Source organism: Tarenaya hassleriana, unplaced genomic scaffold (assembly GCF_000463585.1).
Source record: "Tarenaya hassleriana unplaced genomic scaffold, ASM46358v1 Cleome10, whole genome shotgun sequence".
NCBI lineage: Eukaryota > Viridiplantae > Streptophyta > Magnoliopsida > Brassicales > Cleomaceae > Tarenaya > Tarenaya hassleriana.
The window spans coordinates 46,744-62,447 of NW_010960188.1; the positions used below are offsets into that span (position 1 = coordinate 46,744).

General features: G+C 41.1%; 3 protein-coding genes across 8 annotated transcripts; 2 read left to right on the top strand and 1 right to left on the bottom strand.

Moving 5' to 3' along the window:
- Positions 1-576: 576 nt before the first annotated feature.
- LOC104826275 (cytochrome P450 71A1-like) lies at positions 577-2,391 on the top strand. Its single transcript, XM_010558890.1, has 2 exons — positions 577-1,579; positions 1,654-2,391. The coding sequence occupies exons 1-2, from the start codon at positions 680-682 to the stop codon at positions 2,251-2,253; spliced, it is 1,500 nt and encodes a 499-aa protein (XP_010557192.1). The 5' UTR covers positions 577-679; the 3' UTR covers positions 2,254-2,391.
- Positions 2,392-2,483: 92 nt separating this feature from the next.
- On the bottom strand, positions 2,484-12,528 carry LOC104826283 (protein PHOTOPERIOD-INDEPENDENT EARLY FLOWERING 1). Of its 5 annotated transcripts, none has more exons than XM_010558917.2 (21): positions 12,488-12,528; positions 11,907-11,999; positions 11,679-11,759; positions 11,455-11,562; positions 11,300-11,380; positions 11,116-11,204; positions 10,806-10,942; positions 10,661-10,728; positions 10,197-10,332; positions 9,957-10,040; positions 9,813-9,874; positions 9,594-9,728; positions 9,416-9,454; positions 9,209-9,277; positions 9,033-9,095; positions 5,884-8,953; positions 5,484-5,548; positions 5,335-5,405; positions 4,346-5,141; positions 3,352-3,854; positions 2,484-3,139 (listed from the first exon to the last, which is right to left on the bottom strand). In XM_010558917.2, exons 2-21 carry the CDS (start codon positions 11,964-11,966, stop codon positions 2,695-2,697), a joined length of 6,162 nt encoding a protein of 2,053 aa, XP_010557219.1. In that variant the 5' UTR covers positions 11,967-11,999; positions 12,488-12,528; the 3' UTR covers positions 2,484-2,694. The 5 variants fall into 5 exon arrangements, with proteins under 5 accessions (XP_010557219.1, XP_010557211.1, XP_010557228.1 ...); XM_010558909.2 differs by lacking the exon at positions 12,488-12,528 and adding an exon at positions 12,392-12,476; XM_010558926.2 differs by lacking the exon at positions 12,488-12,528 and adding an exon at positions 12,328-12,470 and having other exon boundaries at positions 10,661-10,722.
- A 975-nt stretch (positions 12,529-13,503) lies between these two features.
- On the top strand, positions 13,504-15,617 carry LOC104826313 (nuclear transcription factor Y subunit C-2). Of its 2 annotated transcripts, XM_010558944.1 has the most exons (3): positions 13,558-13,610; positions 14,292-14,345; positions 14,603-15,617. In XM_010558944.1, exons 2-3 carry the CDS (start codon positions 14,342-14,344, stop codon positions 15,382-15,384), a joined length of 786 nt encoding a protein of 261 aa, XP_010557246.1. In that variant the 5' UTR covers positions 13,558-13,610; positions 14,292-14,341; the 3' UTR covers positions 15,385-15,617. The 2 variants fall into 2 exon arrangements, with proteins under 2 accessions (XP_010557254.1, XP_010557246.1); XM_010558952.1 differs by lacking the exon at positions 14,292-14,345 and having other exon boundaries at positions 13,504-13,610.
- Positions 15,618-15,704: the final 87 nt, after the last annotated feature.

Here is a 15,704-nt window from a genome sequence, read left to right on the forward strand (position 1 = left end):
TCCTTCGAAAGCTATCGAATTTTCCATAACTGTTAACGACGTTAGTCGTCTGACGGAATTTGATCACGATGTCTCTTCGTCGAAATTTTGACTACAATCCGAAACAAGTAATATATCACCTACAATGACCATTAAATATTAACTTGCTGCCACAAGTAAAAGATTTAACTTCAACACATGGCTACGGTGTTGGATGAGATGTGGTTTTCGGAGTTTTTGGATTTTAAAAACTGAAAAAACCAACAATTTTTTTTTTAAATTTTAGTTTTCCTAAAAATCTGGAAATCTATTTTATTGAAAAAATCAACTAAAAATCAAAAGCTACAATTTTTTAGATTTACAAATTTATAAAATCCAAAAACCAAAAACCAAAAACTAAAAACTAAAAACCAAAAACTATAGCCAAAAACCCAAAATAAAAGCCACTACCAAAGCTACATCTTAATTAAAAAAGTATATATACACTGTAGCATCTAAAATATTATTTTTTAAAAAAATAGAACGAGTTAAGTACGATTTGATCTTATAATAAAAGAAAACAAATATGGATCCAATGAGCAGAAGGGAAACTACAAAATGAGAACTTAGAGAATCATACAAGTCAAGATGCTTCGAGCTCTTTGATTTGCTTATAATCTGAATTTCATTTCGTCAACAAAAAAAAAAACAACAAAAAAAGATGATCAAGCAATGGTTTTCTTCCTATCAAAGCCTCTTCATAATTTTGTTATTACTAGTCTCGGTTCTCTATATATTCTTAACCAAACGCACTTCCAAAGCACTGAATCTGCCACCGTCCCCACAATGGCTGCCGGTGATCGGAAACCTCCTCCAGATCGGACCACTCATTCACCGTTCGTTAGACGCCTTATCTAAGAAACATGGCCCTCTAATGCTCCTCAGGCTCGGTAGCTTCCCCACCCTCGTTCTCCAATCCTCCCAAGCTTTCCAAGAGATCATCAGAATCCACGACCCAGATTTCTCAAACCGTCCCATCTTCTACGCCTCCCACCTCTTTGCCTACAAGGCACGAGACATTGTCTTCTGCCCTTATGGTGATGCCTGGAGGCAATCCCGCAAGATCTGCCTTCTCCACCTCCTTAGCAGCAAAATGGTCAAAGAACTGCGTTCCATTCGAGATGAAGAGATTGCGGAAATGGTCAGAGAGATCGACAGGTTGATAGCCAGAGGATCCAAGACGGTGGTGAATATCAACGTATTGTTATACGATTTGGCTGTTAACGTGATCTGTACATCGGCTGCTGGCGGTAAATCCTATGTGGCGGCTTACAAAGCACTGTTGAGGGACGCTCAGAAATTAGCGGCCCAGTTTTGCTTCGAAGATGTATTTCCATGGCTGGGATGGGTGGATGGCTTGACAGGCTACAGAGCAAATGTGAGACATTCTTTTGGGGATTTAGATCGTCTGTTGGAGCAGATAATCCGTGACCAATCCGAAAAAATTGCAGCGAATGTTAAGCCTCATAGGAAGAACTTTGCGTATGCACTTGTACGGTTGCAGAGAGAAGGGAAGCTTGACATTGAGCTCGACCTTGATAACATCAAAGGAATCTTACAGGTAAATAAAGTTGGTCGCAGTCTCTATTTTGGTTCTGCATTGACAGAAGGTGATCATCTGTGTTGAATGCGCAGAGCATGTTGGCGGCGGCAACAGACACAGTTCCATCGAACATGGAGTGGGCAATGGCTGAGCTCCTGAGGCATCCGAATGTGCTCCGGAAAGCGCAAGAGGAAGTGCGAAGAGTGGTGGGATCAGGCAAAGAGAGAGTAGAGGAAAGCGAAATCGAGCAGATGAAGTACCTGAAAAGCGTGATCAAAGAGTCTCTGAGATTGCACGGCTCTGGTATATACACGAGGGAGACTTCCAAAGACATCAAGCTCTGCGGGTACGACATCCCGGCCAAGACGAGAGTGATCATCAACAACTGGGCATCGCATAGAGACCCAACAATCTGGGAGAATCCAGAGGAGTTTATACCAGAGAGATGGGTTAGCTGCATGGACGGGGAAGAGATGAAAGGGAAGTACATTCCGTTTGGGTTTGGGAGGAGGATTTGCCCAGGAATGAATTACGCGGTGGCCATGATGGAAACACTAGTGGCGAATCTGCTGTATCTGTACGATTGGGAGCTGCCGGAGGGGGTGACGCCGGACAATATGGATGTGTCGGAGAAATTTGCGCAGGCCATTCACCTTAAACACCCTCTCATGCTCGTTCCTCTCAAGCCTTAATTCTTACCGCGTCCCAAATGTATTAAATAAAAGCGTGGGCTATGTGTATGTCTTTTGAAGGCCATCGACTGCTCTGCTTCCACGAAAAGTTGTCTGTCTCTTCCTCTCAATTCTACATCTCTCAGTTTCTACAATCTTTACAAAATTAAATAAAAAGAAAAAAAGCCTCACCCCCCCCCCCAAAACCCGAATCTATAACATTTCTAATTTCCATGCCGACAAGCACCATAAAACACACAAGGAACCAACAAAGAATTGGGGATCCCCGACAAAAGCATATGACAGATATAATCCCAACCCCATACGTTTTATTTACACATAACACTCCCAAGTTCCCATCCATCCATCTTCCTGATCTGCTCTTTTATACTAATCAGAAACCACCATATGCATCCTTTTGAATGCCAAATACACCATTTCATAGATCAGCTCATCTCAAGTCTAGTCGCTTTCCAGAGAACTTGGGAAATCATCAAGTCCTGATATAAACCCAGGATCATACCAATGTGAGATCCTTCCCTCTGAACCATATATTTCTTCTGAATGGGGTCCCTTCTCTGATAATATTCCTGAATCACACTCATAAACTTCAACTATCAAATTTTCCTCTGTGGCCACAGGTGTGAAATCAAATTTCAGACTTGGGTCGTTTGTCAGCTGGGATGGCTTGCTTGGACGTCTTGGCTCCTGAAATGGGTTTGTCTCTGAATTCTCTGCTGATAGTTTCCGCACTTTTCCTTTAGAAGATTTGACTGAGTCTGAAGCTCCGAGCTTGTGTTTCCCCAAGGACTGTGCCTTAGAGGCCATTCTCGACTTTGGATCATTTGCTGAGAAAGTGCTTGAAGCCCATCCGAAACAATCTTCAACACAAGCATTTGTAGCAGACCTGCCAACAAAAAACATACCTGATCAAGAGTCTCAAACATGTTTTCGTGAACAAGGTAACATAGACATGCAATGCAGCCAATTAGTGTACATAACAGACACCATGTGAATAACCAGTTCTTGTAAATGAACAACTGTAAGGTTATTGCAGGACAATGAATTATCTAATGGAGGAACATCCCTTTCTAAAGGAAAATCAATAAGCTATCGTACCTATAACGGTTCTCTGCAACACTCTGAGAAGCTTTTAAATGATCTTCTGCCGGAGGGTCATCTGTGTATTTTAATGAATCTCCCCAGATAGATAAATTAATGATCGGTGGGAATGGAACCAAGGATTCATCCATGTGCTGCTGAAATTCCAAGGTCAAGTCTAACTCCTCCTTATTGATGGATTGATGCTCCTGCAATCCAGGAGGAACAGTGTTATCTGGTTGAGTCCTGCTTGCGTCCTGGAGGGCAGACTCCAACAACTTGCTACTTAAGCTGGTGATCTTCATCCTCTGAAGAGGTTCTCTGACTAAATCTCGAGTGTGATTCACAGAACCAAAAAGTTTTTCATTGAAGCCAAGATCATTGCAGGAGAGGTTTTGATGATTCTCAGAGCAGGACGACATCCTCCAAACAGCTGATAGCAGGCAAGTAAAATGTTTCTGAAGGAGCATCTCTGTGTCGGGCTGCTCAGCTGCAACGTTCAGGAGTGACTGGATGTTTTCCTGCACCGATGAGAATCTAGTGAGTTAAGAGTTCCCTTTATTTTGCAATGTTCTTCAAAGTTGATCAACATAACCCATCAACATTGCAGAGTTCTATTATAGGAAAAATGTAAGCTCTAGTTCACTGATTAAGCCTTTAAATACAACAGAAAGAAGAACATCTGAGAAAAATCACAAATTCTCTCGTCTGGAAAACCTTCTGCTTTGTTAACCAAGAAGGGAAGGAAGTGCTCAATCAAGTATATTATCAGTCAGGGTAAGCAAATGAAAACAAAACAAAAACAATGGGTGAGACACAACTTAGGACCAGACCATCCCAAACTCAATACTGTTGTAAACCAAGAAAAGACAGTGCCAGGTAGCAAGAGTAGTTAATCTTCCCTTCCTTCTAGCTATCTCACTATTATCAATTTCACAGCCATGAAAGATATTTATGCCTTCTTTATTTTCTACAACCACAGAACCAAAATGTAATGCATAGTCAATCTTACCTCAGTGACTTTAAGGAGAGCCTTCCCTGAACCTGCATTGACATTTTTCTCATTCATCGTTTTGTCAGAAACAGACAAAATATGTCTTTGAACAAGTTCCCTATATCTCTCGCAACAATAAGCCGGATGACGACATCGTCCCCTGTAGGCCCCACCAGCAGCCATGCCATAAAGATTGTCGCTAATCATACTCCAGTTGGGGCCATATTCATGTACCATTGCACATAATATAGCATCCTCCTGCGGCAACCAAAAATCAGGCAAGGGGACGCAATCTCTTGACCACAGGTTCCCTTTCTTTAACTTCTCTGGCTTGATCAAAAGAACACGCTTTATTGGCATGGAAGTTATGGAAACCTTCCCCATAATTTTGTTCCTGCTTGCTGGTTTCAACTCATTATCAACAACCATGCTGTCAGATTGCTTGGACAGCATAAAGTCAACATACAGTTCACTTGATTGATTGTATTTCGCATCTGAAAGAGAAAGATCAGGAAGAGATTTCTTGGGTTTCTTTGGTTTCTTCTTTGAGGTCTTCTCATCCTCAGTGTCAACAACTAATTCTCTTTTCTTGCATTTCCTGTGCATCAATGCATGTGATGATATCATGTCCGAGTCACTACTACTCTCGTAGCCAGCACCATCATCGTCATCGTTATTATCATCTGTGGAAGCTTCGAGTTTCACTACCGGTTTTGCAGGTTTCGATTCAGAAGCTAGAGATCCTTTCTTCAGGGACTTGAACTTGGCTTTCTTGGACCTTTTCGTCTTCTTAGGTTTCGTTGCAAAATCATTCCTGAAAATTGAAAAGTTTAGATGAGTAACTAGAGCTAAGGTTACAAGCAGCCATTTTTCATTACAATCCCAGAGGAACTGGATATGATTTACACATTCCACCACGTCGACAAATAATTTCCAGAAGAAGAAAGCTAATGAGACAGTTGCAAATCAAACCAATAACAGACAGCAAGGGTTTACAAATGTCTTACTGTGTAGAATGCAAATCTGCCTCTTCTGCAGCTTCCCTCTCTCTAGCTTCATTTTCCAAATCTTCCATCAACTACAAAAATAAATAAACAAGTGAAGCGGCTGAAACACAGGAATAAGAAGAAATGGTTAATGCGCTTGCTTTTCTAACCTGATGCTGAGCTAAGGCTTCAACTTGTTGCCTGTATGCCTCCGTTGCAAAATCAGCATCCCACTCTGAGGATTTGCGTAACATTTTACATGAGCTCAAAACAGGACTATGTACTTGGCAGATAGAAGTCAAACTAAAGACTTTGGTCATCTCACGGCAACTGCCTCAGAATATGTCACTAACTAATATATTCTATGCTTAACTATTTCCATCTCATCCTTTAAAAACCGCAGACAGTTAACTTTGAGAAATACATTTGAAAACAAGGAATTAACCAGGTGGGAAAAGGAAGAAAGAAGATAAAACACGACATGCTACATCATCGCTAAGGCTAAGCAGGATTCAGAGTTAAATGACTTGAAAGATCTAATTCTATGACAAGATAAAGGGGTACACTTACTCTCATACACTAGAGGCTCTTCACCATCATCAATATCAGCTTCCATTTCATCCTTGTACCTTTCAATGTGATCAAGTTCCCATTCTTTCTCTTCAAATCCAGCCTCAGTTTCCACTGCAACCTCGTTTATTATGGGATCCCAATTTTCCAGAAATCTTACTGCATATCTGTCAATTGGACGGAGCTGATTCTCAAAAGAAGAGATAGCTTGTCCAGTGGCGGCTGCTGCCTCCGCTATGTGTTTGACATCATCCAGCATATCAGCATCTTCTTCTTGGCTTGAAAAAGTAACGACAGCTCTCTCTTCTGTGGTATCAGCATAATTTAAGATAAAGCTTTCGTCTTTAATTGAAGCTGCTGGCACGACACCTTGATCAATAGGCTCCTCAGACTTTCTATCATCTTCATTTGCGAGCTCATCATCTTCAGGTCTATCAACAGGTTCTTCCGAAAACTCTTGATTATCCACTGCTTCTTCTTGTTCTACCCTTTTAAGAGCCATGTAATCTGCTTCATCTTCGGCATGTTTCAAAGCAGCCTCCACATCTGCGTTTGACAGAGCGACCTCAGTTCCAGGATTGCGGTTGTTTTCCTTGTCATCCTTACTGGTGTGAGCCTTATGTCCAGAGAACAGCTCCATGGGGTCGAGCTTCTTGAAAAATTCAGTGTTGTACCCACCACCCTGAATCACAAGGTCATCAAGGGCACGCTTCTGATTTGCTTTCTTCAAGATATTTTCTTCAATAGTGCTCTCACTTATCAACCGATATATATGCACTTCACGTGTCTGACCTATTCTGTGGCAGCGATCTTGAGCTTGTTGATCCATAGCAGGATTCCAGTCACTGTCATAAAATATAACCGTGTCTGCACCCACAAGGTTAATACCAACACCACCACTTCGAGTTGATAAGATGAAAAGAAAAATTTTGGGATTTGTATTAAACCGCTGCATCAGTGTCTGCCTCTCTTCCGGCTGAGTAGAGCCGTCTAAACGCATGTAAGTATAACCATACAAATTAATGAAAGCCTCTAATATGTCAAGCATCTTGGTCATTTGAGTGAATATCAGAGCTCGATGACCCTCATATTTAAGTTTTCTCAGCAAGATAGCAAGCTCCTGCAGCTTACCACAATCAAACTGTATCAACCGCCTATCTGGGAAATATACTTGCCTTCTCACAATAGCAGGTCTAATGGGTGACAGAAGAGGAAACAACAAGCCTGTAGCTTTCTCCTTGTATGTTAGATCAAGGAAAACAGGAGTCTCACTTTTGCTGCACCAGCAAACAGGTGCTGGTGCTCGTGCAGCTGGTATCGCAAAAGTGAAAGCTTCAACTAACTCGATCATCTTCTGAAAACGCTCGACTGGTGAAAGAACTATATCAGCAAGCTTTGAGGAATACATGTAGGATGAACGACTAGCCTTGCAGTGATTTAGATCATCAAGGGGACCTTTTATGGTCAAAAGCTCCCTTAGAGACATTGAGTAAGTAGGTTTTCTTTGGCATCTCAAAGAATTCCACCAAGCAATGGCTGCTGCTCGGTCTTTAGCTTCTTTAATCCTCTCCTCCAAGATTGCTTTTTGAATTTCTTCAAAAATATTTGTTCCTTGAAGCCTTTTACCATTTATTGGACCCAGATAGATTGCCTCCCCATTGTCAAAGTCACAACGTTGCTTGATTAAATCTGGAGGTGTCAAAATAGCTTTCGTTTCCTCCCCTTCCCAGGAAGTCATAGAGAAATCTAGATGCGTGAATAGGAGTCCCAGAGCCTCAAGATCTACCCTGGAAAAGGGACCTTCTGAGAGCATAGAACAAATTGCTGAACTCAACTGCACATCAATGCCAACCATATCAAAAGAACTAACAATAGGACGACCCTCAAAAAGATCAGGATGATTACAAACTTTCCGCAGCTGCATTATGATATTAATCATCCCAAAGAAGTTGCCGCTTGCAAGCGTAGCCTGTGTTCCTGAGCTTGCTATAAAGTCTTCATACAAGTTCCGTTGCCTCTTAGACAGTCTACAGAGTATAACATGCTCATGTTTCACAGGAAGTTGCTTCTCCACGTCCCTTTTTAGACGCCGTAAAATGAAAGGACGAAGGACATTATGCAAGCGATCAATAACATCTTTATTGACTTTTTCTTGTCCCTCCACCATCCCCGCTATCGGATTACAAAACCAATCTTTAAATTCCTGGTGAGATTGGAAAACGTGTGGCATCAAAAAATGCATAAGCGACCAGAGTTCCATAAGGTCATTCTGCAGCGGTGTACCAGTCAACAAAATTCTGCGTTTGGAATTGAAGTTCAATAGAGTTTGCCATCTCTGAGACTTCCAATTCTTAATCAAATGGGCTTCATCAAGAATCAAGTATTTCCACTTCTTGCGCTTGAAGATTTTACTATCTTGAATAACTAACCTATAGGTTGTTATGCATACATGAAATGAATTTGGCTTCATCCAACCTTGTCTCTTGAATTTCCGCTCCTTCGCACTCCCAAAGTAGGTGAGAATTTTAAATGCAGGACACCATTTAAGAAACTCAGTTTCCCAGTTCAGCATCACACTTGTTGGAACCACTATCAGATGGGGACCCCATATCCCTTTGTCACAGGCAAGGTGTGCAAGAAGAGAAATGGTCATGATTGTCTTCCCAAGCCCCATTTCATCAGCCAAAATCCCATTTAACCTTTTCTCATACATGGTGACAAGCCAGTCCAAGCCAATGTGCTGGTATTCACGCAGTGAATGCTTGAGTAGAAACGGGAGCTTCGTACGGACTTTTGTTGTTGAGAAGGTAAAACCTGTTGGCTGCGCGGATCTTGCCGCTGCTGCAGCATCAGCAATTTTAACACCATTTTCTTCTTTTATTTCATTGGTCCCATCTTCATGATTTTCGAAGCATGGCTGCAAATTTGGCTTACATGCTCCTGAATCAACATTATCATCATCTGAATCGACTTGCTGCTTCATTTCATGAGACTCTACAAGGCCTTCCGATACTGATAAAGCAGATGCATCTCCAAACTCATCCTCCGAAATTTCCTTGCCATCGATGTCCTATAACAGAAGGAAATTTTGAGTAATCAAAGCACAATAAAAACAGCCAACCGCAAGCACAGGAGACATACAAGCGTACCTTCTTATACCTTGCAAGCAGTTCTTCAATAGGCATTTCACTCTCCTTTTGCAGCAATGCAATCTGCAGTACAGAGAGAGCTTTTCCTTTGTAAACATTTTTTAGTAGACTTTGGCAAGCACCGACAATTTACAGCAAAAAACAGAATCATGATATATGACCAATATGTTTGTCACCTCATCTATGGGATCTTTAGTATCTGCTTTTGCCAGTTCCTCTTCTTCAGATAGTGTTGCCTCATCATCCTGCTCCCAGAGAGAAATTCAACAACTCCTAAATTATCTCCCTTCGTACGAAAATTTGTTCTCTCAATGCCAAGAGCACAAAGTTAAGAGTATCAAGGCTGAAATCCCAGCAGTTGACAACTTGACAAAACCACATACCTTTTCCTCTTTAGTGGAAACTACAAAGTCTACATCTTCCTGCACAGATTGACATAAGCTGATGAATAAACATATACAACATTGGAGGACTTAACACCGACAAGAGAAATGAACATTGGGATTAGAGGTCTCCTAAATAAAAGAATAAACAAAACAATTATTAGACCCAGTTATCTACCTGTTCATCATTGAAGTCATATGGATGACCTTCCTTTTCAGATTTCCAAGAGATAGTTGTTACATCTTCAGATGGGCCTGGCTCAAGCTCATGAGAATGGGTCTCTGACATCGCTAACTCACCATTGCTATGATCCTGTAAATAAATGATGAATATTACATTTGAGCCTTAAACTTGAGATCAATTAAAACAATGAGATCTAAAAGACATACAACTTACAGAACGGCGAACACTTGTGCTTCCTACAGTTTCTTTTGCAGCTGCAATATTATTCTTCTCCTCTGCATTGGATCAAATCGAAAGAGCACGTCAAAGAGTAGTCACATAGCTCGCAATATATTTTAAGAACCTTAAACCACTTACCCTTTCCATGATATTGACCTTCCGAGGCCAGATCAGTTTCAATTTCAGCCATTTTTTGGCAGGTTAGTGTGCAGATTGAGGGACCTAAATCAACGAATAAAACAAGAGGAGAATATTACTCAAGTTGGCTGACATTTATGGGACATACAGTTCCCAATAAAGTAAATGGCACTCATAAAAACATATACACACACATAACATAAATTGGAAAAAAGATAGAGAGGGTTAAAACATGCCAACCTCGGGCTGCTGAATAGCTTCTAAGCAACTCTTCAAGAGGTAGATCCACTTCATTTTGCAAAGCTTCCAATTCCTCTTGTCTTTCCCGTTCACTGATGTGTTTCTCATCCTCTTCAATTGTATCTTCATTATCTTCCTAAGTGTAACCAAAGATTTAAAATAAGACACAAAACTTGTAAGGAAGACCATAAGGATAAATGACCACTAATCAGTTCTACCTCCACAAACATTACACAATACTACTGTACCGCTTACAATTTGAGTATAACAAGCGGACGAGGTAATGGGAACATAGTGCTTCATTGACTATAAGTGGCATACTTCCTAGATCTGGTCCTTGACAAGATTACATTATGCCCAATGTTTCTTAAAGTCACTGGTGCATTGCATATTTGATTTTGTGGTACCAATCCACAGTGAATAAGCCATAGACTAAAACTAGAAGATATTAAGCAGAAACTTACAGAGTCATCCCCAGATGATATGTCATAATCTACATCGTTCTCAACAGTTCCTGATTCAGAACCTGCAGCTACAGTGTCAAGCCATCTGCTAAGAACGGTTCTCCTTGCAAGTTATATATAATACTGTTAAGTAATAAGTACTCACCGACATTCAACTCGATGGGTTCTTGTTCCAAACTCTCCTCATCACTTTTTGATTCAATAGCTAGTTGCTTCTCTGGAGCATTATTTTGCCCTCGTTCATATGGCTCCACTAGATTTTCTGCTAACATGGTTGAGTACCTAAACAGCAGAGATATAAAAAAAATCAAATATCATATTCTTATAAGAGATCTACAGCCGGAAATTTGTGTGAACAATCCAGACAAAGTACATCCTCAAAATTTCTTCTCACTATATTCAATTCTTTAGATAAGTACAAGCAATAATACTTTGAAAGAAAGACTCCCCAATACCTCTCAGTTTGGCCTAACAAAAATTCAAGATGCTTATCCAATGCCTTTTTCTTTTTCTCACCAAGCACCAGCTGGTGCTTGTAAAGAACCTGTCAGGTTGCAAGTTCACACAGAAACGAGCTTCAGAAGCACATAAACCAAGTCAAACCTTAAATTTATCGAATATGGGAGTCAGAAGAGTTACCAGCTTCTCGATTTTCATCCAAAATTTTTTTATATCTTTCGAAATATTAAGGGCTACTTTCCGCAATCGTTGTTCTTCTTCCTGAAAGTAGCTATACTGTCAGTTACAAAGAAATGCAGTTTGCAGAAGAACAGAGAGAAAGAGAGAGAGAAAACCTTTAGCTTCTTCTCTTCCCTGGTTGCTTGATCTACCGTTCCTTTGCTGGCCCTCAAAGCAACCTTTTTCGCCTGCGCCAACTTCCATTTCCTTTCAGATTCAAAGTCCTGCAAAAAGAGAACCTCAAGTTAGAGATAAAGCAGAAAGAATTATATGTATTTGCACACAATTCACAGGGCATGAACAGAAGTGCTGAAAGATCAAACCAGCCACCCTTTGTTACCTTTGACAACCAAGCCATCTCTTCCAACACATGGTCCCAATGGGTTTTGGGGCGACGTGGTTCTTTGGGAGCTTCGAGCGTCTGAAAGAAAAGCAGACCTGTTAAATGTTGTCCAATATGCTTATGAAGCTGTTATAAGTTCAGAGTAGAACCTGATGGAAGAAAATGAAGTCAACCTAGAACCCAAGTTTGGACAGAGAAGAAGTTCAACTAATTTTGGGAGCTAACCTTTGGGCGCTTAGCTCTTGAATCATTATCAGGCTTAGATTTTCCACCCTTAGAAGCCATCGCTCACACCTCTAGGCCTAATCATGCAAGAAACTGCCAGAATAAACCAAAAAGGGAACTTGAAATTACAAACATGACACAGAACTTGAAAACATCGAGTTCCGGCAAAAAATGTGAACAATATACCGAAAACCAAATGGGTTAATTTTTCAACATCAGAGCTGAAGGCGCATGGCGATATCCGAACACAGCAACAATTCAACAAGTTCAAATTAACACAAAGCAGTTCAAGGGATATTCCATTCAAAACTTCAAGAATCTAGCTCCTTAAATTAGAAAGAACGATAAACGTCTTCCTGCCATTCATCAGAACCCTGTATTAAACCTAGGAGGAAGCATTTAAGCTCTGAAGCTGGCGAACCTAAAACAAGAAAACTCCGCTTATTTCCGACAAACTTGGCCGGAAAACCAAGTAAGAGGGGGACCTTCCGCAGTCCGCCACGGCGAGGAACGTCGGCGGATGATGATGGTAGGCTCCGGCTACGGGAACAGAAACCCTAACAAGCAAGAGAGAGAGTGACCTGATCTGAGAAGAGGGGAGACACGAATCTGGGCCGGGCTCCCGCGAGAGATATTATCTTTGATTCAAAGCCCAGGCTTCATCTTGAAGGAATTGCTCCATCTTTTGGGCTCTTCTCACGTCTCGTCATTAGTCAACTTGCCAACAAAATCTTAACCTTTTTTTTGTTGCTAAAGTAAAAGTAATAAAAAAATATCATGTATTTGGCCGAAATCTGTAATCTATTTTGGAATTCAAATAAGAATTTTGTCCTGGATTCGACACCAGAACTATATGGCTATACGAATAAGATGGGGTCTGTTTAATATAAAAAATGTATTCGATGAAACGTTATTTCAGGATATATATATATATATATATTATATGTTGAAATGCATGAACTTCATATCGTGTCTTTTCTACAATAAAATTATTCTGATTTATAATTATAGTTTTACAAGGAAGTACAGAAACAAAATAACTCTGAAAAACTAAAATTAAATTTAAGAACTATGTATACATAAAAAAATGTATTCAACGTATGCATCAAATATAAGAACTCTGTATTGGACACCGATATTTCATGATTTGTTACAAAAACTCAAAATATGAATATTCATATACAACCGACATAATTAGATTAGATTTTTGTCACGCCTTGGATATTTTTTTCCTGGTATAAATTCGAAAAGAAAAAGCACCACTAATTTTGTAAACCAAAAAGTAAAAGGGGATTATTATTTAGTAAAAATGTTTAAAAAGAGAGAGAGACGCGTTTCTCACGTGACTTGTGGAGTCGCTGACCCAACACGCGCGCATCACGTGTTCGCATCGCCGGAGAACTCGATGCTTTCCCTCCGAAACCGTCCGCCGTCAGTAAATTCCAAAAATACCCTCACCTACAATTTCATTGTCTTTGTCGCCTGCGTCACTGTCGTCAGTCGTGACGCCCAATGATATTGGTCCACGTCTCTCCCAGCAAGGCATTCCTCCAAGTCAGAGCTCCCACTGCTCGACACGTGTCCTCTTCGCAGCACCGTCTATAGCATTCAAAAGGCCTCGGATTCGACTCCCTCCCATCCTCTTCTTCTCCTCTCTCTCTTAGGGTTTCCGAGAAAAATATTCTGCGCCAAAAGACGTTTCCGGTAACTCTTTTCCTCTGTGGTTTCATTGGATTTCCCTACCTGTTCTTTGATTTTATCATGCTCTGCGGTTCTTTAAGCTCTCGTTGGGGTGGCAACAGCGTAATTTTTGTTTGGCTTTTGCTTCGTATAATCTTCTGGGTCGAATTCTGATTCAACTAGTATAACCTTCTCCTCTGCGGTTTCTGTGAATTTTATGAACTAATACGTTGGCTCTTCTTAGTGTGTTCAAAATGCGAGTCGCAGCGGAAGAGTCAAATTTTTGCATTGGTTTGGTAGAAGCTGAATCGACGGGTGTGATTTAAGAGAATGTTCGTGTTTCCCCGTCCAAACTCAGCATGCATGAGTTTATTTCTACTGAAAGTATTCACTTTTGTTCTTCGTCTACCTTGAGTTGTTATGGATGCGAAAGTCCTTTTCTGTATTAGTCCTGTTGTCTGTGTTAGACATTTTCTCTCTTTTGGAAGGGAAATTTTACAATTTTAGACCGGAAGGCAAATCAACCTTTTTAGTTGTTTGGCGAAGAAGAAAACCCTATCTCTCAGAGAAGAGCCAAACTTCCTTTTTTTTCCGGTTTCTTCTTAGCTCGTTGAATTTCTAGAACAATTATCATATGAAATTAAATGGCATATCCTTTTGCAATAGTTGCTGGAAATGAATTTTGTGTTTTTCCTCTGTTTCTAGATGTTGTTGGATTCGGTGTGTTTTCGGAGATTTGGTCAATCCAGTAAATTATGGGTATGTGACTTCACAGACCTGAATTACCAAAAAAGTGTGACGCTATATAAGTTGCTCGCCTAATTTTCTGCTCATCTATAATAGAAAATTCGGAAGTGGGCATTGGCATATGAAACTGTGAAAAAGCACTGAGGCTCTTGGACCTTTTCCACTAAGAAAAATATTGCTTCATGTGTTTTGCGGAGCATTATCATGTTCTATATTCTAAATTATGATTCTCGTCTTATGTCTGTCTTTTGCCGTCTTGATACGAGAAGATAGCTTAGCAAAGTTAGACATGGATCAATCAGAAACGCTGCAAGCACAGCAGCAGCCCCAGCCGATGATGGCTTATGGGCCTCATTCATATCAGACCACGACTATGGTGGCGGCAGGTACTCCTGCAACAGGTGTGACATCTCCGACGCAGCTGCCACCGACGTTCTCCAATACGTCCCATCTTGCATTTCAGCAAGCCCACCAATTCCATCACCAACAGCAGCAACAGCAACAGCAGCAGCTCCAGATGTTTTGGGCCAACCAAATGCAAGAGATTGAGCAGACGACAGATTTCAAGAACCACAGCCTCCCGTTGGCCCGGATCAAGAAGATCATGAAAGCTGATGAAGATGTGAGGATGATATCCGCAGAGGCTCCTGTGATATTCGCCAAGGCATGTGAGATGTTCATCCTCGAGCTGACTTTACGTGCTTGGATCCACACTGAGGAGAACAAGAGAAGGACGCTGCAGAAGAATGACATAGCTGCTGCGATATCAAGAACCGATGTGTTTGATTTCTTGGTGGACATAATCCCAAGAGACGAACTGAAAGAAGAAGGGTTAGGGGTAACGAAAGCAAGCATACCAATGGTGGGGTCTCCAGTGGATATGCCCTACTATTACGTGCCGCCACCGCAGCATCCGGGGATGATAATGGGAAAGCTGATGGATCAAACATCGGTGTTTGCACAGCAGCAGCCACGACCAGCGATGGCGTTCATGCCGTGGCCGCCTGAGGGGAATCAGCAGCAGGAGCAGGGTGAGCGTGACGAGTCTTGAAGAGCACTTACAGTTACAGGGGGGTTGGTTTTAACTTTGAAGTCGCTGGGTAATGTGTTGTCGAATTCCTGTCCTCCCTCTGGTGTGTCTGTATTCGTAAGAGTAAACAATGTGGTGTATGGTGGTCTTTATTGCAGTGGAAGACAGATCTCAAATTATGCAATTGGTTTTGTGTAGGAGATTTTGGTTGGATTTCAAAAAATATGGTGAAACCCGAATCTTGGGTTTGGATTCGGGTTCGAGCTCTGCAAATTACCTTACAATTTATTCCCCGATATCTTATATCTATCTTCAGCCTTAACCATATCAAAGATACTAGA